The 22,740-nt window shown below is 30.8% G+C and overlaps 1 protein-coding gene and 1 long non-coding RNA gene across 2 annotated transcripts in view; one reads left to right on the top strand and one right to left on the bottom strand.

Moving 5' to 3' along the window:
- Positions 1–8,135: 8,135 nt before the first annotated feature.
- LOC147810941 (vacuolar protein sorting-associated protein VTA1 homolog) lies at positions 8,136–10,913 on the top strand. The gene is made up of 2 exons (XM_087160369.1): positions 8,136–8,434; positions 10,534–10,913. The coding sequence occupies exons 1-2, from the start codon at positions 8,332–8,334 to the stop codon at positions 10,683–10,685; spliced, it is 255 nt and encodes an 84-aa protein (XP_087016495.1). The 5' UTR covers positions 8,136–8,331; the 3' UTR covers positions 10,686–10,913.
- Positions 10,914–13,940: 3,027 nt separating this feature from the next.
- Positions 13,941–22,740, bottom strand: part of LOC107455048 (uncharacterized) — a 44,230-nt gene continuing 35,430 nt past the window's right edge. Inside the window, exons 2-3 of the long non-coding RNA XR_011636993.2 lie at positions 22,050–22,521; positions 13,941–15,903 (exon numbers count right to left, since the gene is read on the bottom strand). This is a non-coding gene — a long non-coding RNA (uncharacterized LOC107455048). The remainder of the gene's footprint in view (positions 15,904–22,049; positions 22,522–22,740) is intronic.

Genomic DNA, 22,740 nt, shown 5'->3' on the forward strand with positions numbered 1-22,740 from the left:
TGTATTTTCGTCAAAACTAACTGGATTCGTATAAGCGTATACTAATGCAAGGGAGACGTTGTGAAGAGAAGCGATCAAATTTTAAACATATCAATGATAACTTACAATTTTGACTTTAAATTTACTACATTTTACAAATTAGTTGGGTCAACATACTTTCATTTAAATACGGCCGAAAATAGCCTGCAATTTCTTCCCTCTGAAAGAGGAGGCAGTGTCTTAATTTTCAGAAATAATTTGTAAAAGAATTAATAAAGACAATAAATCGGTATGAAATCAAAGCGTACTGATTGTAACTCATGTGTATATATTAGAAATGAATTATTTTATTCCATGTCTGGAAACCATGACCTAGAGGAAAAAAGGGTATTTACAAGAACTCTTGTGGAAAAATCTAAGGAAAAAGCAATTAAAAAATATTTGATAAAAATTTGTCAGTTGTCTTTGATATAGATTTTTATTACATGCTAGCTGTACCCTGCATGCGTTGCAACGCTTTCAGTTTGAATTTTTAATTTTGTATTTAAGTGTTTAAATGAAATCTGCGATTATGATTTGAAATGAGAATTTTATTTAATGGTGAAGAAACCAGTGCTAGTCTCAACAGTTAATTCTCTAGGATATCGTTAGTGCATTTTCAAACAGACATGTATGGTGATGCACACGGACCGTGAAGCATATTTTGGATGATGATCTGAAAAATGTCTGGGTCAATAGCGACATCAGGTATTTCTGCTGATATGAGCTGATCAATTTGTCATGGTGTGATTTTTTCAATAAGCCAAATGGTGAAGAAATTCTCTTTTTTCGCCGTTCAATAGAATGCATCAAACACCATGTCTCTCCAAAAACATGACGCTTCGCAATAAAACCAAGTATAAAGCTTAATATTTGTTTTAACTCATGTGCGGTAATGCATCATAAAGATCCGATGCTGTTTGCCTAGGTTACAAAAGCTCCATAATTTAAGCTCAAGCAGGATTGCATGTGAATGTAGTAAATAACTCTGGCTGCCCATATGCGCACCGATACTTCTAGTACCGAATGATGTCATTTGGAAACACTAATATACCGACATATATTCAGCAAGAAAAGTTTCTATTGATTTGCTTGACCCGATAACAACGCTGATAATGTGTCGGCTGGTGACGTTAAATCTGGTAGTTTCACTTTGCCTCCAGAACAGCGAATTCCAGCTGTTTCCTTCTTAAATTTGAGAGCACTACAAAACATACATAATTGATCCCTTTTTCCGATGATGACGCTTTAGTGGAGACTATAGTTGGCTGTCGGATCATAGTGAAATGTACTGAGATTCAAATAAGAGTATTGGCAGCGTCTGAATAGCGAATTTTGTTCTTGATTGATTTTCATTCTTGCTTCCCGTAGCTCAGATGTTTCCGACGAACGGACTTAAGTAGTGCGTAGTTGATTCGTTAACAGTCTTCTTTTCAGTGGCTCAGACGTTTCTAAGGAACGGGATAAAGCATGGTGTTCTCGATTAGTTTCAAGTCTTTTTTCCCGTTGCGCCGATGTTTCTGAAACACGGATAGTTCTCTTTTTTCGTGCTTAAGATGTCGAGCTACTAAGAGCGATTCGTTTAGGCTGCATATTGTTGCAAATATTCTCTCTGAAACAAAAAGAAATGTAAAAGTTGACAGTGGTCGCAAATTCGCTAAATCGAAAATTCACATATTTATTTTAAATAATAAAAAAGCAATAAAAATGAAATAAATTAAATTAGAAATATAGTAATGATAAAATTTAAAGCTAAAATTTATTTTTTAAATGAAAGAAATAAAATGAATGTGAATTCGAAAACTTTGTAATAATAAACAATCTAATAGTTTTCAAATGACAACTGGCAGCAATGAAATCTTCAAAAACTAAATTTAATTGTGCTAATCTGAAATTGCATACTAAATATGAATATTTATTGAAAACGTGCAATTTGAATGAAATTTGCTTTTGCCTTTATTTTTATTAAAAAGTTCTCACAATACTAAGTCCGTGATACGGCCTATAATTACGAAATCTATTCTCGTTGATTTTACTTGCTTGTGCTCACCTGACATAAAGAACCGAATTACAATTAAATATTAAAGTATATGTAATTTACTTTTCTAAAAGAATAGAGATATAAGATAGAAAATATCACTGTTGCTATCTTCAAGATATTTGATAACTGATTCGTTTAAAGCAAAATTTAAAACAATGGCTAACTTTTAACCAATCAGAAAATTCCATTTCGATTTTTGCTGATACCGCTGGAACGGTTTGTCGCAGAATATTCTAATGTCGACAGAAACCTTCCTCGTGCTTTGAACTATCTGTATGCCAAGTTTCATAGCTTTCTGTCGGTTGGTTTAGGAGTCTATAGAGGACAAACAAACAAACACACATTCACTTTTATATATATAGATATATCAATTTATTTAGACACATCTATACATCTATACATCTATACATAATAATAAACGCGGCTGTGTGTGTGTGTGTGTGTGTGTCTGTAATCACAATATATCGCCCCAGAAGCCTCGCCCGGGCACGAAACTCGCCCCATAATTGTGTTTTGACATAATGAAGAAGTATTTTTTTTCTTTTTCAAAAATTTTGATTAGTTATTTAGTTATCAGTCATTTTGTAAGTCTATGCTTTTCGTCTGCTTTTTCGTCTTCAAAGAGCCATATTCAAAAAACTATTAAAAAATGCATATACTTTTCCCCACTCTTATAAATGTATGCTAATGCGAACCTCACAATTGAAATATTAATTTTCGACAACTTAAACCAATAATATACGAAGGAATTAATAATTTAATTGTAAAGTTCGCATTAGTTTACATTTATTAAAGTGGAGAAAAGTTTAACTTTTGTATTAAAAATGTGGCAACATATTCGATACGTAAATAGAACGCTTCGCTTTGATATATTTGTCACTGTTCATAATTGTTATAATAAGTTTTTCTTCTTCTTTCCACGCTCTATTTTTTTTTTCTTAAGCGAAGACGATAATTTTTATAGCGATATTGTAGTACTTTGTACAACTAAAAATTCTTTTCACAACACTTTAAAAATATTTACTTTATTTTCTTTATATATACAGAGAACAGTCGGCAAAGAATTCGATTAGGTTGAAAAACATTTCGCTAAAAAGGAACGAATTCCAAAAGAAAAAATAAACAACTTAAAGAATAAAAATGCTGATGCCAGCCAATTTTTTTGGAAGTTAACTTAGAAATAACAAACCAAACGATGTTAAATAACAAACCAAACGATGTTAACAAAATGACGTAGAAAGCGCAACTAGATCAAAATTATACAAGCACAACTAGATCAAATTATAATACCTGAGTGCTTGACGTAACAGATATAGAAATAGAATTTGATACCATAAAAAATTATATAGAAATAGAAATTGATACCATAAAAAATTTATTCGTTTTCGTGTTCTTTTCATGTATTTAGCATTTTAGTTTTTTTTTCTTAAGCGTTGTAGCTATATAATTTCAAACATCCTCAAGAGCTATAACACATCTGCAGCAGAACTGGATATGAAGACAAAATTGCTGGACAGGAACACTTTAATTGTCCACTAATCTTCAGATTTCCTGCTATGTTTTAAAAAACTTTATTTGTGAAAACCTTCAGCGTGGCGGACAGCTGGCCGCCTTAGGTGGCTAGTAATAAAATAAAAAAAAAAATAGTGTGTGTGTCTGCAACTGAATTGCTGGTACGCCTTTTGTTCTAAAAATATAACATTTAACATGAAGTGAAATTAGAACAATTTTAAAAAAATTTCTATTAAAATCCGATTAAAAAAATCCGATTTACGATTTTTTGATTATATTTTCAGTTCAGAGAAATTTAAAAAATGAAATTTTCTCAATGGTTCAGAGAAAGTCATTATTTTAAAGTAAAGTATAAACCATTCAGCTTTGTTAATTATTATTGCTACCAATTATTAATTGAAGTAAAATAATAAGATTTGTACAGAATGCAAAATTGATACAGATATTGCACTAATTCGTTTCAGAGTGCGTAACAAATCAACAATAGTACCTATACATCAATGCATCAATATTGTATATTCTGATAGGTGCTGGGAAATTAGGTTTTTATGGCTTCTCGAAGATATAAGTAGAGGAAAATTTTTAAGATATTCAAATCGGACTTTACTTTTAAGTTGTCAACCACGATTCACTACAAATTTGAGATAAAAAATTTTCTTAATTTTTTCCGCACATGCGCAGTATAAAACAACTACTTTAATTACTCTTATCTGGCTCAGTTTTTAATTTCTTTTTTAATTTTTAAAGTAATAATTTCGTAATCCGTTTAAAATTGATTCAAACGTTTCGTATAATTTTATTGAACATTTGTAAGTTATAGCAAAAACACAAGAGAAAAAATTAGTTTTTTATAAAAATGTTTGTGTATCTCTATAAATATTTAAGCAAGGTTTGCGAAGTTTCGTGCAATTATCGCATATAATATCCAAAATAATAGTTATAAGTTACAAATTTATTATAATAAAATAAAATTTCTTTCAAGCATTGCTTGAACCTTGGCCAAAGAATACCTAAGAAGGCCTTTCCATTTCCCTTCTAACCTTTAGTAAGAGTTCGTCCCGAATAGGGACGAAATATATAGCACCTCCAAAACCCGTTCCACTGTCTCCCCTACATATTTGGTGGGGGTGCGTATATTTTCTGGGGTGTTAAGTAATCCGAAACTAATCGACTAACCACTGTCACAGAAAAGGGGGAATAGCTTTCAAAAGATATCAGAAGAGACTCACTCTACATTATGCTTTTTCTCCTTCTAAGAAAGACTTAAAAAATATTTTTTTTAAACTCTAAAACGGCTTTATTTATTTTCAAAATGGTTTTATCATTTTATTTAACCTGCACTTTTTCTAATTACACATTGAATTGTTTATTATTTTGATTTAATTATTTAGAGAACTAATAATAACCAGAGTATTTAAATTTATAAAATTTTACTATGTAGTCATATGAAAGTAATTCATATAAAGTAACTACATTAAAAATAAATTTATATTTTCTCTACAAATCAAATAAAGTTTGTTAGATTTTTTTAAAAATTGATTTGCTAATTTGAAAAACTTCTTATGTTAAAGTAACACCTTGAGTTCAAGATTTTATTTTTTATTACTTTTTAAATTTTTTCTTTGAATTAACATTCAAATACAAATATTTTTCACAACCTTTTTTTTAATTTTAATTAATTTTTTTCAATTTTTTTTTAAAGACTGTTACACCGTTTTGAAACTAATTGAATTCTACCACTTTAAAAAACTATGTTGCCATTAAATCCATTGTTTAAGCTAATATGGTTACTTACTGTGTAAATTCGAGTTAGTTTTCGAGTTAGTAGTAGTTCGAGTTAGCTACTGTGTAAATTCGAGTTAGCTGTGTTAGTTGTCTTATATTTTAATTAACTATAACTACACTAATTAAAGTTTGCAGTGCAGAAATTCTTACTCTCCATGAATAGCAAAGGAGGGTCAGGGAAGAGAAATTAAAATATTACATTGATTACATACTTCTTTCCATCAATATAAAAGAGCGAAAAATTGTGAATAAAAATTACACTACACACTTTTAATATGAATTTGAAAAATTTCTCGTTATTAAATGCATAAGGTATTGCATAATTACTACTCTGAATATATATTTTTAGAATATTGCGAAAAAAAGTTTTAAAAAGTGTATTAATTAGGAATTACAGATTAATGTTAAAGCAATAAAAAAAGACTAATAGTTTCAAAATCTAGTGAATCAACTAAGGAATCGGGTCTGAAAACATCAAAACCAGTTTGACTGTCTAAAGTAACAAAGAGAAGCTTAACACTAAGTACTACAACTTATTTTTATTTTTTAATTTATCGTGATGAAATTTCGTGGTGTTTATAATAATCACATTTCTCATTCTTTCTATTTTATTTGGCAATCAAACTGGTTTCAATATTTTCAGTATTGCGTTCCTAAGCAGCGATTAATTATATTTTGATACCGTTTGTATTTTTCTCTCATGAATATCAATTATGTCCACTAATGTTCTTCTACTTCCTTTTTTTTTTAAAGAATTTTACAATACATGCGTATATTTTCATATTTTGCTTCATTTACTGTTTTAAATAAAAGTTTCATAATACTTTGTTCTTGTGTATTTACATTAAAGCCCTAAAAACAGGGATAAGGGCTTGTTCATGTTTGGATGACGTGTGGTCTTGTGTACTAGCTATTTTTTTCCCCTTACCATGGAAAAACAAACTATCCCAGCTATTGGAGTAATTAAAACTATTTATGGAATGGAAAAACTGCAACCTTTTAAATTTTTTTAATGTAAATGTTTTCTTAAATCTACAAATGAGTGCACGATGTATTTTTTTAAAAAAAAAAGGAAAACTGCAGTTTTGTGATGCCTTATAGTATATTGGAAGATCTTTACGTCATTGTCACGATTTTAATTAATCTCACTTTATTCAGAAGATAAATTTTTTAATTTTGAAATATCTTTAAAAAACTAGGAAAAAGGTTTAAAAAAAGGGGAGTAATGTATTTAAAAAACAAATTGCACTCTCAAAATAAATAAAAACAAGAAAATTATTACTACTAAATAAATAAAATGTATATAAAATGATCGAATTTTTAGTAAGCTATCGGTTTTTAAAACGCCCCCATATCAGTTCTTCAAAAGGACAGAGAAAGAAAAAGATTTTCAAAAAGAGTTGAACAGGGAGAAAGCAAGACGAATACGGAGAAGATTAGACCCCAATCGTCTCTTGGGGGTGGAAGTTGCCTTCCTCCCTTAAGGTAGAAAGTGACTTGAGTTTCAAAGGCAATATTACAAAAAGTAATAAAGATAAAAAAAAAATGACCTACATTTTCGTGGATAGGAAAGATTGAAAAAATTATTAGTATTTTTTTTTTTTTAAATTGATTACTCCGATTCTTAAACAAGAAAATTCGATTCAAAGTATGACAAGCCCGCCATAGACTTTACTTGTTAAAAGCAGAATTGAGGAGTCTGCTTGGTTCAACACTTTTCTCCCGGCAACCACGATCGGGGACCCGACTTTCTGATCATTTGAGCTCGCCCCGTGCTCTTTGTTCGCCAAGGCGCACTTCAGACGTCATCGAAGAAGGTTCTCTCGGAAACCTCTTTCCAGCTGGTGTCTACTGGCCCGGTAATCTCATTCTTGGATGGAATGGTGAATTTTTGAGAACTAAATACGATATTTCGCCGATGAATGTCTTAATTATTTTCTATTTCATAAGAGAAGATTTCGAAATTTCTAAAAGATAAACGTGCCCGAGCCATTTTCAAGACGATAATTAAGAAATGTTTTGTTTCATTAGTATGTGTGAACGAAAAGATACTTTCAGAGTTAACTAAGAAATTACGGCAAACTAAATATAATTATGCTCTCATTATATGATAATTGTTACTATTTCTATGTTATATTACCTGGGATATATTACTTGACCAATACCTTTTTTTGAAGTTCCAATCATATCTTTTTTTAATTTTCTTTCGATGAACTTTTATTTAACTTTATTCCGAACGATGGTTCCTTATACTATACAGATAGCAGCAAATTTAAAAGAATTTGTTACAGGCATGATGTATTATAAAGAATGATGGGAAAAGTAAATAGAATAAAAATGCTTCGAAATATATTTATGAAATATGTACTTGTTTTTTCTTTTACTCATTTTAACATTTTTTATTCTTATTCTTTCATTAAAATATATACTATAAAAGCTGTGCAAGTAGTTCCTTGAACTATAATTTTTAAGTATTTCAAACGTGAAAGGATTTTACAAATCACGAAGAAAAATTTTACGCAAATCTATAAAATAATTTCTTGTGAACATATTTATTTAACTATCAGTAAAAACAGTCACTTTAATAATGTAACAAATAAACCAAAGTAATAAGCAAGTATTCAACGTTCATCAATTAATTAAAAAAGATGATCATTCAACTATTAAGGAAATAAAATTTTTAATGAAAAGGCAGAAAATCAATACTTTGAATAATATACAATTACATACACTTTTAATATAAATTTTGATTTGTCGCATTCTTGAAATGAGCGCGCCTTTTCTCTTGTGTTGCCTTCTGCAAGAAGGACAGGGAGGAGGCGTTATTCATTATGATTATTATACTGCGCATGCTTGAAAACATACTTTGAAGGGTCATCCAGTTTCCTGAGGAATCACAGACATCCTGAAGCTATTATGCACTACAGTTTTATTGCACATGCCGTGAAATTAATCATTATACCGTGTTATTAACCATGGCTAATTTAAAAATTGCTCCACAGAACTTAAATTCTGTTCAGCCTTACTTAAAAATTGCTGAAGAACATGAAACTAGGGATCCTTCAATAACTTATTGGTGTAAGAGATAATTTTAATGTTGTAACGCCTTCCATCTTTTAATTATTTTAAACGAATTGGGGAAAAATTAAATTATAACTTATTAAATTTTTTTTTTACCAAGTACAAGTAGTTATATTTTTTTTGTGTGATGTATTTTATTATGTTAAAAAGTAAATGGATTATTTATGTTGACATAGCAACGTTCTTGGTAGCTAACACCTCTTATTAGAAGTTATAACTTTGTCTTGTTTTAATCACTGATTGTTCCAATCTTTGCATTAAACTATTATAGGTGCTTAAAAAATGTACGCATTTTCAAGTTATTTATTTTCATTTGAAAATCTTAGATAATAAACATTTCTTTTTTTTTCTTTTATCTTTCTACTTTGTATTATATTTTCTCTCTTTGCATTGGCATAGAGCTTGAATTGTCCGTAATCAACCTGATTGCTTGACAGCAAGTTTCCTGAAATCTTTTTATTTTTAATGTGTGTTAAAATGAACAGCTTTCAGTCGTAAATGGACAAAATATTTGAGCTAAATCTTTTTATTGCAAATAATATTTTGTAAGAATAAATGATTATGCTTTAAAATCAATATATATGGAAGAAGATATACATGGCATAACCTGCTAAGTTGATGGGGATTGTTCCACAATCTCTTGGAGCTTGCTTAATTTGATTTTCTGATGTTTTAATTTCTATTTTAATTCAGGTGATCAATGCGTAATTGTCTTGAAAACTGAACAAATATTTTCACGTAGATATGAAAACAGAAATCTTCTCAGTTAACAACATTAACAATTTATTCTTTTCTATAATTTGACCTCTATTGTCAAGCCCCAAATTGGCAATAATAATTGCATCTTCAAATTTATGAAACTGAATACAAGTGATAAATTATTGAAAGTTTTACTGTGATGATGTTTTATGATTCATCTTTTTATTTGATACAAAAAGAGGCAATTTATTTATTATTGAAAGAGATATTTCCATAATTGTACTTGTACGTGTCAACTGAAATTGCCGGCTCTCTGACATGGAATCAAATAAAAAGAATTAAAGTAGCTTGCCTTGGATTACAAGTTTTGATACTTGTCTCATCCAGTGATATTTTTTTACTTGGGACTGTGTCCTCTACATATTAAAGTCTTATTTGTTCTAAAAATATTTGCTTCATTAAAGTATAAATCAGAAAATTTACATTAGAGAAAAAAAGAATTTCAGATTCAAACCTTATATCAATGTTCAAACTAAGCATTTTTAGAGGGTCTACCGCGCCTGACCTTTGATCCCTTTAAATATGCCGTCTTTGCTCTTTTTGTAAAAATAAGCCATCACCCTTAAAAACACTGCCATTCTATTTTATTTTTTCAAAAAAATGGTGTTTTCTTAGTATCTGATTTTAATGAAAAGTCCATTTTTGATTTATCTAGTTATTGTTAATTATTTAATTCATAAATTTCATTACTTCATTTTAGTAAGATTTTTCTTATATTGTCTAGTTATGTACTTAAAATTTGCTTGATATTTGGCCCTAGAGATATTCATGTCTTTTATGTGGGGTATATAAGAATTTGGGGCATATTGATGGAGGGAGTATATAAATGAGTTTTTTTAGATATTTAAAATTTTACCATTATTCTTTTGAATAAATACTTTTTATTGAAAAATGCGCATTTAAATGTTTATTTTATCATAACTTTCAGTTTAAAATATAAAAAAAAAGCTTTCAAGTTGTTTATCAATTGATCTTTTTTTTTTGTTTACTTTTTTTTGAAGAAAATTTATATAAGAAGATTGCTTTTTAGATTGCCAAAAATCCGTTTTTGCAAAATAACGATTAAAGAATGATTTTAGCATGTTTTGATATTGGAATGACTCGGTCCTTGTAGATTTGATTTTAAAAAGTGGGTAATTTTATTATCAGTTATTTTATAAGGGACAGTTACTGTAATTATTTTCATGAAGGTACTAATATGAAAAACTACCCTTATTGATACATACGGATCAAAAAACAAATAGTCTATATATTATTTCCGTGGTGTTAGTCTTTTGCTTATTTGGCTGTTTTACTGTTAGTAAAAAAGAATTATTTTAGTTGATATTTCAATCTAGGTCGCTTTTATGCTGTTCAATGTAGCCTCAAGTTAAATGACATATCACCAGAAAATACTGCCTTTTTCTTGGACCTGATGGATTGGTTAGAAAAGGTTTATATTCTGTTATTTTATTCTTCTCATGAAATGGTAACATGTCTAGTGATCTGACCAATGATTTTATAATTATGAAAAGTTCAGTTTCTGAGCACGTAATCAATATGTAGGCCAGCTCTATGCATAGACTCATAACATCATTAGGATTTTTGACAGGCGATAAATTTAATAAATCACTCAAATGAGCGTTGATTGACATGTTTTTGTTCCCAAATCTATCCTTTAATAAATCTAGGGCTTTATCGTAATTCTCATCCGAAATTGCAAATCCGTTAATGCATGCAAGGGCATTTCCACATAAATACGATTTCAAAGAATTAAATTTATAAACTTTGCTTATGCATTATTATGAATACAACTTTCAAATAAATTGTAAAAATCTAACCGTCCTGCATAACTTCCCGCATATTTATTTATATTTAATTTAGGTAGATGCATTCGGAATTATTTTAATCATTTGTTTCAGAGGTACTTGAAACTGTATCAGCTGGAATAGAATTCATTTTCTTTATTTTTAAAGAAAATTCTGTTTTCCAAAAAATTTTATCAACTTCAGACAAAATATTCAGATGAAGTATAATTGTATATTCAGATGAAGATCTACAATTTCATCATTCATAAAACTCAATTTGCTTTCTTTTTCATTCAATTGTGCTAAAAAAGCTTCAAATTGTTCCAGTAATTCTGTTTCGTTATTAATCGATTCTTCAATTTTGTCAATGTTGTTCGTACAGCGGTAAGCTTCCTTTTTAATTTTGAAATATTTTCTGCCACATTTATTTCTATCCAGGTAATTCAGTTTCAATGTAAATAACAAAATTCTTACCTGGATATTTAATTCGCCGATAATGTCAAATCAATCAAATCAGTTTAAATTCAATTCAGTTTCCTTTGGCCGATTGAACCAAAAAATGGTACATGTGTTCAAGGAAAATCAGCATACAATGAAAAATATTTAAAAAATTATGCTCTTTAAGAGTGAAAGGCGATAATTTTTCGTTATATATTTTTTAATGAGCTCTCTAGTACGGTTTATATTTTATCTCTGTACAGTTGATTGCACACAATAATATTAATTTTCCTTTTTAACACTTTGCAATTTTATGATCTTTTTGAAAAGTACTTAATTCTTACAATTCTTAAAATTTTGGTATAATTTTCCTGACCGATTCTTGTTATATAAATGTTTAACAAAAAGTACAAATGTTTTTTATTTTTTATTTTAGGAAAAATACTTTAACTCTATGCCAAAGCTTATTAAATTTAAATAGTTTCATAAGAAATTATTAATTTTAAAATTTTCTGGTTACTGTGGGGACGTTTACTGTATAAATTTATTTTATGTAGTATTATTTATTGAAATACACCAGGGATGCAAAACCTATTGCTCACAGGTCTCAAAGCGCTTTAACAGCACCAGAATTGGTTTAAACATTAATTAAAACATGAAAGAGAAAAAAAATTCAGCTATGTTCTGATATAATAAGTTATTAACTAATTCCCCCATACTCAGATTATTAAACAGTAATCAATTATAATCGCTGTCATCTGATACTATGTTAGTAACAAATTTCGTTCCTTGATAAAATTTAACAACTGGGGTAAAGGAAAATTTCTAATTTCCTTTTGTATTTATTATCAGTCTAGATTTATTTACTTTAAATAGTTTTTCACTTATTAATTATAATTTTCTTTAATTGCGTTTCAGCAAAAATAATTGGCTATACATTATTTTATTTCATAATGTGTTCATATTGAATTCAAATGCACTCTTCATTTTTACAATTAATCATATTAATATTAGTCCTCAACACAGCACTATCTCGTTTTTGTTGCTTACCATTTAAAACTAGCTATGCATCTTTGCATTAGAAGAAGAAAATATTTTTGTCAACTTAATGTAGAGATCTGTGCTTATGAAGTTACCCAGGTTAGAATCTCAGCGGTGATTGATTGAAATGAATTCTGCTCCCAGCTCACATTGTCCACAGAGCTAATGTATAATATCCTCAGTTAGAATTCCTATGCCGTCCGGATAACTGTGGGAAGTTTTCTTCTCCATGTAACACAAATGAGAGTTATTTTCATCAAGAAGTAGTCCTCCTAGTTTTTATAGCCGTCGTTGAACAGCCGACCCCATTTTTGGGTTTATGACTACTAATGTTCAACTCCGTAGCCTTGTAATTTTGAATCCAGAAGACAAGGATAAAATCATGGATCGAGTAGTTGGTGAAATTTGCCTTCGTGGAGGACTTTTGATGGAATTAACCCGCACTTGCGTTCCATGCAGAGGAAGACCACGAAACTCTCACATTGTTAGCCTGACGGCAAGGGGACTCTAAACCATGATCCATGTACTACTGAGGATCAGCACTGTGGTCGGTGCAAGCCGGATGCGATATTCGTATCGACCAGCCATCTGCTGGGATTGAATCCTGGTTCACCTCATTGGAAAGCGAACGCTCTACCCCCTGAGCCATCGCGGCTAACGAAGCCCGGTTTGTCCCAATGATCTGAAAGGCCGGGATAGCCTGGTCGGTAGGGCGCAGGGCCCATATCCAAGAGGTCGTGGGTTCGATCCTCGCCGGCCGAAGACTCCCCGTGTAGTAAATGGTGACTGATGCATGTTAAATCTGTCGAGTCTCAAAGTCCTCCATGTTCACACAACAAATCAACACCTCTGGGGGTACTGATCCAGGAGTTTCCTTGTCTTCTGGATTGGTTCAAAATTACAAGGCTACGGAGTTGAACGTTAGTAGTCGTAAACCCATGAAATTGGGTTGGCTGTTCAACGACGGTTATAAAATATAAAATAAAATAAATAAATAAAATGCTTGATCTGAGGGCCGGAATAGCCTGGTTGATAGGACACTGGGCCCTTGTCCAAGAGCGCGTGGTTTCGATCCCTACCAGCCAGAGACTCCCCGTGTAGTAAGTGGTGACTGATGCACGTTAAAGCTGTCGAGTAACCAAGTCCCCCATTTCCTCTGGTGGGTACTGATCCAGGATTTTCCTTGTCTTCTGGATTGGTTCAAAATTACAAAGCTACGGAGTTGAGCATTTGTAGGCGTAAGCCAAAAAACTGGGTCGGCTGTTCGACGACGGTTATAAAATAAAATACTTGATCTGAGAGTTCCCTTGACTTCAGAGTTGGGTTAAAAATTACAAGGCTACGGAGTTGAACAATGATAGTCGTAAGCCCAGAATTAAGTTCAATGCCAGTTATTATATAAAAATTTCAAATTCTTTTTTTTAAAAATTGAATATAAACTTCTAGTTAGAAAAAAAGTACAATAAAAAACACAGAGATTCAATTGTCACAAACACATTACAGCCTTTATTACAAGAATTTGCAGATAATTATTATTATACAAACCAACGAAGTTAGTCTATCATCTGCATACAAATGTATGGAATGCCTTAACGCAAATTAACTTTGCATAACACAGATCAATTCACAAATTTTCCCAGATCAATAGATCAGCGTCATTCGAAAATAAAACAATTATGTTAAAATACTTTATAATTGAAAATAGACAACATACATGTTAAAATCAAATAATTGAAGGGTTTATCCCCCTTTTTATCACAACAAACATAAAAAACATATACTTGATCAGGAATACAACTTAAAATGTTATAAAACATGATTGGCATTGGGGGAATAATAATAATATTTTTTACATGAATATAGAGTCAAACTTCATTATATTGAACTTTACAGTAAACTTTAATTTTGACATTATTACTTCCGGACAATTTCAAATAAACGATTACTTTGAGAAATAATTTTGAGTTAATTGAAATTTTTATGAAAGAAACCGATCTTAATTTTTGTATGGATAACGTTTTCTGAAGCAGGGAATTAAATGGATAGCATATGCTTAGGCTCCTGTTTGTGCTGAAAACACTGTATATGAGCTATTATTTAATTTTCTATTAAAGCTTTCATAAACACCCAATAAACTAGAACTGTTAAAACAGATTTTACATAGAAAAATTGTTTTAAGATGTGTGTCATTGATAGTTTAAAAACTTTAAGGATATAATTTTTTGGTTTAAAAGAACAGCATAAAATGAATGGATAATAGTGGAATGTTTTTAAACTAAAGAATTGATATTTTTCAAACTTTACACATCGTTTCAAAATTGTTTTCTTAATACTAACAAAAACAATGACTCAGTAAATATTAATTTGTTTTCATGAATATATTCTAGCACAGTATCTTAAAAATTTTGATGCATATATTTTTAAGATTGGGTGGAATTAGCTTTCAGTCCAAAACTACAATGCTAGACAGTAAACAATACTCACAATAGGAATATACAATATTCATACTGTACAATATATACAGATCAATTCATTTCAGTGCTATTAAAATCATATAACTCTATAGAGATATTTCCTAGACAAGGGTTTCAAACAAGTGCAATTAAAAAAAAGAACAATATTTACACAAGTGATTACTACAATGATAATGAGGAATTAAGAAGAAATAATACCAGTTTTCAATGAAAATATGAAAAACACTGAAACAGCACTCAATGATTGACAATAAAATTTAACCTCAAAGATAAAAAAGCAGAATACATAGCTAAAATTTATGTTAAATAATTAAAAATAAAATTGAGTTAATAAATTAACTCTTTTTAACTGGGATAAATTTAATTTTATCCTAAACAAAGCAAAAGAGTTAAAAAATCCTTCACTTGAATATATGGGTTTAAAAACAAATGGAAATTAAGTCCAAGAATTACAATGATGACCATACATGATAACAGTGATGACCATTAAAAAAGGAATTTTCATTAGATTTAAATGTTTAAAATCAAATGTTTAAAATGTTTAAAATCATTAAAATTCAATCAATACATTCATAAAAATATTACTTATACATTTTTACAGTATATCACATAAACATTTTTACAGTATAAATTGATGCTTTCGAAACGGGAATATTTTGATAACCGTTTTCATGAAATTTTTTTCATTTCTGTTAAAGGATAATTTAGAACAGTCAATTTGTTCAGAGTCTGTTAATTCAGAATGAATTTTATTATTAAGTTTAGAGAATATGTCTGTAATAGTTTCAGTCAAGTCTCCTGAAAAGTTTGAATCTTTAAGCATGTCTTGTTTTTCTTTAAAAAAAATTATCCATCTATCGGCTTTTGCAATTTTCGTTTTGTGTTGAGGAATTTTCTTATCTATTTCGTCAAAAAATCTTCTTAAATTCAATTGGTTTAGGATCTTAGAATGTTCTTTAATTATTTCCTAGAAAAGAAATTAAAGAATTCATTAGAAATTTTTTTAATAATTTAATAAACTATTTTTTTCGCTTTTAATAAACTAATTTTAAATAATTTTTTCTAAGGAATTAATAAAAAAAATTAATTAAAACTAGTTTATTAAAAGTAAAGAACAAGAAAAATAATAATCATAATAAAATCAAATAACTAAAACAAAAACAGAAAAATAATCAAAATTACATCGCTGAATTATTCTACTACCATCCAAATCTTCCTCTTACTTACTCCAAAAAAAAGCAACTCGATATAGAATCAGAAAATACAAAATCTAATGTTATATAACGTTAAAACTAATGCAAACTAATATTACGGCGAACGCTAGATAATATTAGTTTGCATAGAATCTAATATATATATCTATGGTTCATAGTATATATATATATATATATATATATATATATATATATATATATATATATATATATATATATATATATATATATATATATATATATATATATATATATATATATATATATATATATATATATATATGTGTGTGTGTGTGTGTCTGTCTGTTTGTTCTTTATAGACTCCTGAACCATCCAGGTTTAACAATTTCTTTTAATAATGGGTAATATAATGAAGTATAGAGCTTTGCCTTTAGAAATTATCAAATTTAATTGTTCTAATGCTAAGCCTAATATTATGATATTTCAAAATATCTTATTGAGTATATAGTGCACCTTGGGACACTAGGTATCCATAATTAATCTTTATTAAAAATAGATTTTTAAGAAAAAGATATTTTGTGTGCAAAGTATTTTTTTAATTAATACAATCTGTGTTTATTAATAGTTATTATTTCTTATTTTAGGAGCTCATTAGACTTAGCTAATCACAAGAATTTGAAGCAAAAAGTATAAAAATAATGCAGCAATTTAAGCTAACAATGTTTAAAATAAGCTGCAAATTTTATCAGGGGAAATAACTTGTAAGAAAGCTGCTGAGTTCTACAATATTAGTAAGACTACCATGAACCAAAATTTTATTCCCCCCCCCCAAAAAAAAAGAGAGAGAGAGAGCAGCCAAATTCTAACTTTAAATATATTTTAAATATACAGAGTCGCAAAATATTCACTGATGAGGAAGAAACAAATTTGGTACACTATAAGTTACAATCATCATTAGAGCCCGGAAGTTTAGGAGAAATGCTATAAATGCCCTTTTCTCCCTTTTTTAAATGTTTTCTTCTGAAAATGCCTTTTTCTTTCCTTTTGTTCATAAATGCCTATTTCTGTCTAATTTAAAATTTTTCTGCAAAGCTTTTTGTGCTTTTGACCGAGCATAAACGCAAAATGAAGAAATTTTGAAATACAAAAATGGTTGACTGTCATCCGACGTATTGTAATGCATTTATAGAGATTAGGACTTTATTCTTTTCGGGACAACTCCCTGCCGCTGAGGCAGTGATCACCCCTCGTACAGTACAATGGCTATACATCTGAGCTGATAGGGTACTCGTGCTTGAGTGAGCAAGGCAGGTGAAAGACATTTTTCTATCCATGAGATTGACAGTGTTGATTGAATAGAGAATAGAATACAGAAATGAAGCTTTGCCTTTTTCAAAGATGGCCACAAGATAGGAGATTGTCACGTGCTTGCATGGCACCTTGCAATTCATTTTTTTTTTCGCCCAAAGGATAGTTTGGAAGACAAAGAGCTTGATGAGAACTCGTTCGCTCGGCAACTAGCGGGAGTGCGTGGGGAATGTAGGGAAAAAGAATATTTCCTTTCCGTCTCTTCGTGGCGTCACCTTCGCCCGATGCGCTTTGCAAGGAGAGAGAGAAAAGGAGAGAAAAGATTGGAGTTATTTTTACTAACAGTCAATAGGAGTTATTTTTACTTACAACCAATAGAATTTATTCTTACTTACGGCCCATATGGCCCCATATTACCTACACCATCGAATAACTCGTATGCTCTCTTATCTACAAAACGAATTCACCAAGCTGGTTGAGCACATTGTAGCCGGAGCACGAAATAGTTTTCTAGTACTAGTTATTTTAAAAATGCCTAAAGTAAAAGCCTGCACAAGCAAAAAACTGGGCAGTTTTGTGAAACAGTTTGGGTCGAATGTGTTTTCTGCTGATGGGAGCATTCTGTTTTGTAAGGCAAGCGAGAAGTCAGTAAATTTTGAGAAGAAGTATTTTATATCTCAGCACTTGGAGACATCTAAGCATAAAACAGCAATAGATAAAAAAGATGGGAAAACACCAACTCTGATTCCCACCTGTTTTCAATTATCTTCTCGCAGATAGGAATTTGCAATGGATTTATGCAGATCATTTGTAGATGCCGGCACTCCGACTCGACTCCACATACGACGTTTTTTGCAAAAATATACGAATTAAAGTGTGCCCTGTGAATCAACTTTAAGGAAAACTTATTTAGATGACTGTTACACCGAAGTTCTTAAAACTATTCAAAATGAAATCGGAACGAAAACCATATGGCTATCTATAGATTAAACGACAGATGTAACTGGACGATATGTTGCGAATGTTATTGTTGGTGTTATGAACCCATTTGAAAAACATAAAATCTTTTTGTTGACATCTGAACAGTTGCAAAAGACTAACAGTACTACAATTGCACAGTTGTTCACTAATGCGCTGGCTTTACTTTAGCCAAATGGCACTAAGCATGAAAGAGTGCTATTATTTCTTACAGATGCAGCCACCTACATGAAAAAAGCTGGAAATGCCTTAAAAGTTTTATTTCCTAATATGATCCATCTAACGTGCCTTGCTCATGCATTGCACAGGATAGCAGAGGAAGTAAGAGGTCTCTATCCTGAGGTAGACTCGCTTGTTTCTAGTGCGAAAAAAATATTTGTGAAAGCCCCTTCAAGAAAAAAATGCAATAAAAAATGCAAAAATAGGCAGGCAAAAAGGCATTTAAAAAGCTTGAAATAGGCACTTAAAAAAGGCACTTAAAATTGGAGCAAAATGGTAGTTGGTAATGCCTAGAAGCCCATATAGGTATCCAAGGTATAAAAAAAGTTGCTAGAAGTATCCGGTATACCTACATATTCATTTTACTCGACTGTCGTAGCAATAGTACAAAAGAAGTGGACATAATTGCACAAGAAAAAAAACCCTCAACTGCGTAAGTGTGAAATAAAAATTGAAAACTCATACTTACAATAATATTGTATGCAGATTTATTCTGATGATTGATTGTTGTTGCACATCACAACTAGATGCTTTTTCAAATTTTCAAAAGAGAAATTTTGTCTCCTGTCAGTCAATATAGTTTTAAATAAAGAGAAGGATCTTTCTACTTCGACAGAGGTTATGGGCGCGTACCTAAAACTACTTGCCATGGTAGGAGATATGGTAAGTTCAACTGTAGTATCACCAGAAAGTACTTTTTCAATGTCCTTGATGCATTCAAAGTCTGTATTTGCAGAGATGACGTTTTCACATTTCTTCCTTATTCTGTCACCAGCTGGTCCAGGCACAGATATTAGTTCTTCAATAGTATTGTCGAAAATCTTTAGTAACTCGAACAAAGACATATTTCTTTTTTCCATGTGTTCAATAGCTCCAGGGAGCTTCCCAAAATAAGTTGAAATGAAAGTCAGTTCATTTTTTATTTTAGAACTGCTAAGCAGACTTTTACTTTTTCTTATGGATATTGCCTCTTCATCAGAAAAGCTGGTAAGGACTCGAGTAACTTCCTCAAAATTTGTGCAGTAGTATGAGACTGCTGAAATCCATGTTCCCCATCTCGTAAGGATCGGTTTAGGAGGTAATTGAATGTCTGGTGCAATTTCTTTGAACACTTGAACTCTTGAAGGGGCTTTCACAAATACTTTTTTCGCACTAGAAACAAGCGAGTCTACCTCAGGATAGAGACCTCTTACTTCCTCTGCTATCCTGTGCAATGCATGAGCAAGGCACGTTAGATGGATCATATTAGGAAATAAAACTTTTAAGGCATTTCCAGCTTTTTTCATGTAGGTGGCTGCATCTGTAAGAAATAATAGCACTCTTTCATGCTTAGTGCCATTTGGCTAAAGTAAAGCCAGCGCATTAGTGAACAACTGTGCAATTGTAGTACTGTTAGTATTCTGCAACTGTTCAGATGTCAAAAAAAGATTTTATGTTTTTCAAATGGGTCCATAACACCAACAATAACATTCGCAACATATCATCCAGTTACATCAGTCGTTTCATCTACAGATAGCCATATGGTTTTCGTTCCGATTTCATTTTGAATAGTTTTAAGAACTTCGGTGTAACAGTCATCTAAATAAGTTTTCCTTAAAGTTGATTCACAGGGCACACTTTAATTCGTATATTTTTGCAAAAAAGCTCGTATATGGAGTCGAGTCGGAGTGCCGGCATCTACAAATGATCTGCATAAATCCATTGCAAATTCCAATTTGCGAGAAGATAATTGAAAACAGGTGGGAATCAGAGTCGGTGTTTTCCCATTTTTTTTATCTTTTGCTGTTTTATGCTTAGCTGTCTCCAAGTGCTGAGATATAAAATACTTCTTCTCAAAATTTACTGACTTCTCGTAGGCCTTACAAAATAGAATGCTCCAATCAGCAGAAAACACATCAGACCCAAACTCTTTCACAAAACTGTCCAGTTTTTTGCTTGTGCAGGCTTTTACTTTAGGCATTTTTAAAATAACTAGTACTAGAAAACTATTTCGTGCTCCGTCTACAATGTGCTCAACCAGCTTGGTGAATTCGTTTGTAGATAAGAGAGCATGCGATTTATTCGATGGTGTAAGTTATATGGGGCTATATGGGCCGTAAGTAAGAATAAATTCTATTGGTTGTAAGTAAAAATAACTCCTATTGACTGTAAATAAAAATAACTCCAATCTTTTCACTCCTTTTCTCTCTCTCCTTGCAAAGCGCATCGGGTGAAGGTGAGGCCACGTTTTCTGACGCCACGACGAAGGTGACGCCACGAAGAGACGGAGAGGAAATATTCTTTTTCCTACATTCCCCACGCACTCCCAATAGTTGCCGAGCGAACGAGTTCTCATCAAGCTCTTTGTCTTCCAAACTATCCCTCTGGGATAAAAAAAAAATGAATTGCAAGGTGCCATGCAAGCGCGTGACAATCTCCTTTCTTGTGGCCATCTTTGAAAAAGGCAAAGCTTCATTTCTGTATTCTATTCTCTATTCAATCAACACTGTCAATCTCATGGACAGAAAAATGTCTTTCACCTGCCTTGCTCACTCAAGCACGAGTACCCTATCAGCTCAGATGAATAGCCATTGTACTGTACGAGGGGTGATCACTGCCTCAACGGCAGGGAGTTGTCCCAAAAGGAATAAAGTCCTAATCTCTATAAATGCATTACAATACGTCGGATGACAGTCACCATTTCTGTATTTCAAAATTTCTTCATTTTGCGTTTATGCTCGGTCAAAAGCACGAAAAGCTTTGCAGAAAAATTTTAAATTAGATAGAAATAGGCATTTATGAACAAAAGGAAAGAAAAAGGTATTTTCAGAAGAAAACATTTAAAAAAAGGGAGAAAAGGGCATTTATGGCATTTTGCCTGAACTTCCGGGCTCTAGTTATCAGTTTTGAGAAGAGTGAATCAATCTGCAACATTTATTTATCCCAAAAAAGAAGCCAAATCATACATAGATTCAAATGACATTTCGTTATAACTTAAGCAGAGCAAAGCTTTGAACGTTCTTTAGGTTTGGTATTTGATTCTTAACAATTGGATTTGCATACTAGAAGTTAACACTAACAAAATAAAACTTTATTAACAAAATTAAAAAAAAAGTAAATTTATTTAGTTATACTATTTTTAGAAAATTTCTACTTAACTTTTCACATCTTTTTAACTGTCCCAAGGTGCCCCACTAGGAGGTACACCTTGGAACAAATAAAAAGGTAACTAAACATTTTTAAAAATTTTTTCTTTGACAGATACAAAATCAAAACCTAGTTAAAAATGTTTTCAAATGTTACAAGAATACCAGGTAAAATTTTGAAAATAATTGATCAGAATAAAAGAAAAAAATTAAAGAAAAAAAAAAAGAGTCCCAAGGTGAGCCACTCTCCCCTATCTAATACTAGGGTCACAAAAAAATTAACCAAAGATTTTAAACACTAAACTTACTATTTCTTTATTTAGTTTGACTATTTTTTCATTCAAATTGTTCACCCTCATTTCATAGTCATGAGCTTTTCTTTTTAGACAATTAATTTCAATCACACGCTTTTCGAGCTTAGTTACTTTATCTGATAGATGTGTGCTTTCTTCTGAAATTATTTTTTCTTTTTCTTTACATAATTTCAATTCTTCTTTTAACTTTGTGATGGCATCATTTTTTTTCACCAATGATATTTCTTTTCCATTAACAGTAGTTATGAGGTTAGCAGTTGTCTGAGCGAATTCCCGAATACTTTTCATTAGTCTTGTGTTCAGATCTCTTAGATTCTTGTTGCTATCATTCAATGCCTCGTTTGTGCTTGAAAGTTCCTTCACTGTTTTTTCAAGAGAAACAATTTTATTGTTTAAAATATCTTTCTCTGCTTTCGAAAGAAACACCTGCTGACTTTCTGATGTCATCTTTTTTCTTATAGAGGCTCTATAAAAGTAATTAAGTTAAATTAATAATGAAACAAAAAAAGACAAAGTAGTAATGTAATACAAACTACCAAAAAGACAACAATATGATAATAATAAAGTCAACAATAAAAGACAACAAAGCTTAGCCAAAAAATATATAAGTGAAAAGAAGTCTAGTTTCTCCGATACGTAGCAGGGGCCGGTCCTTCTGTATGACAAGAAAAGTGCCAAAGGTTTT

This window comes from Parasteatoda tepidariorum, chromosome 4 (genome assembly GCF_982258835.1).
Source record: "Parasteatoda tepidariorum strain Cologne lab strain chromosome 4, Ptep-v5.0, whole genome shotgun sequence".
Taxonomy (NCBI): domain Eukaryota; kingdom Metazoa; phylum Arthropoda; class Arachnida; order Araneae; family Theridiidae; genus Parasteatoda; species Parasteatoda tepidariorum.

What these genes read in the sequence shown, in the direction of transcription:
- LOC147810941 (XM_087160369.1), top strand. Translation starts at nt 8,332, where the DNA reads ATGGCTAATTTAAAAATTGCTCCACAGAACTTAAATTCTGTTCAGCCT. An exon ending in TCCTTCAATAACTTATTGGT is followed by an intron (nt 8,435 to 10,533) that starts GTAAGAGATAAT and finishes ATTTCAATCTAG; the next exon opens with GTCGCTTTTATGCTGTTCAA.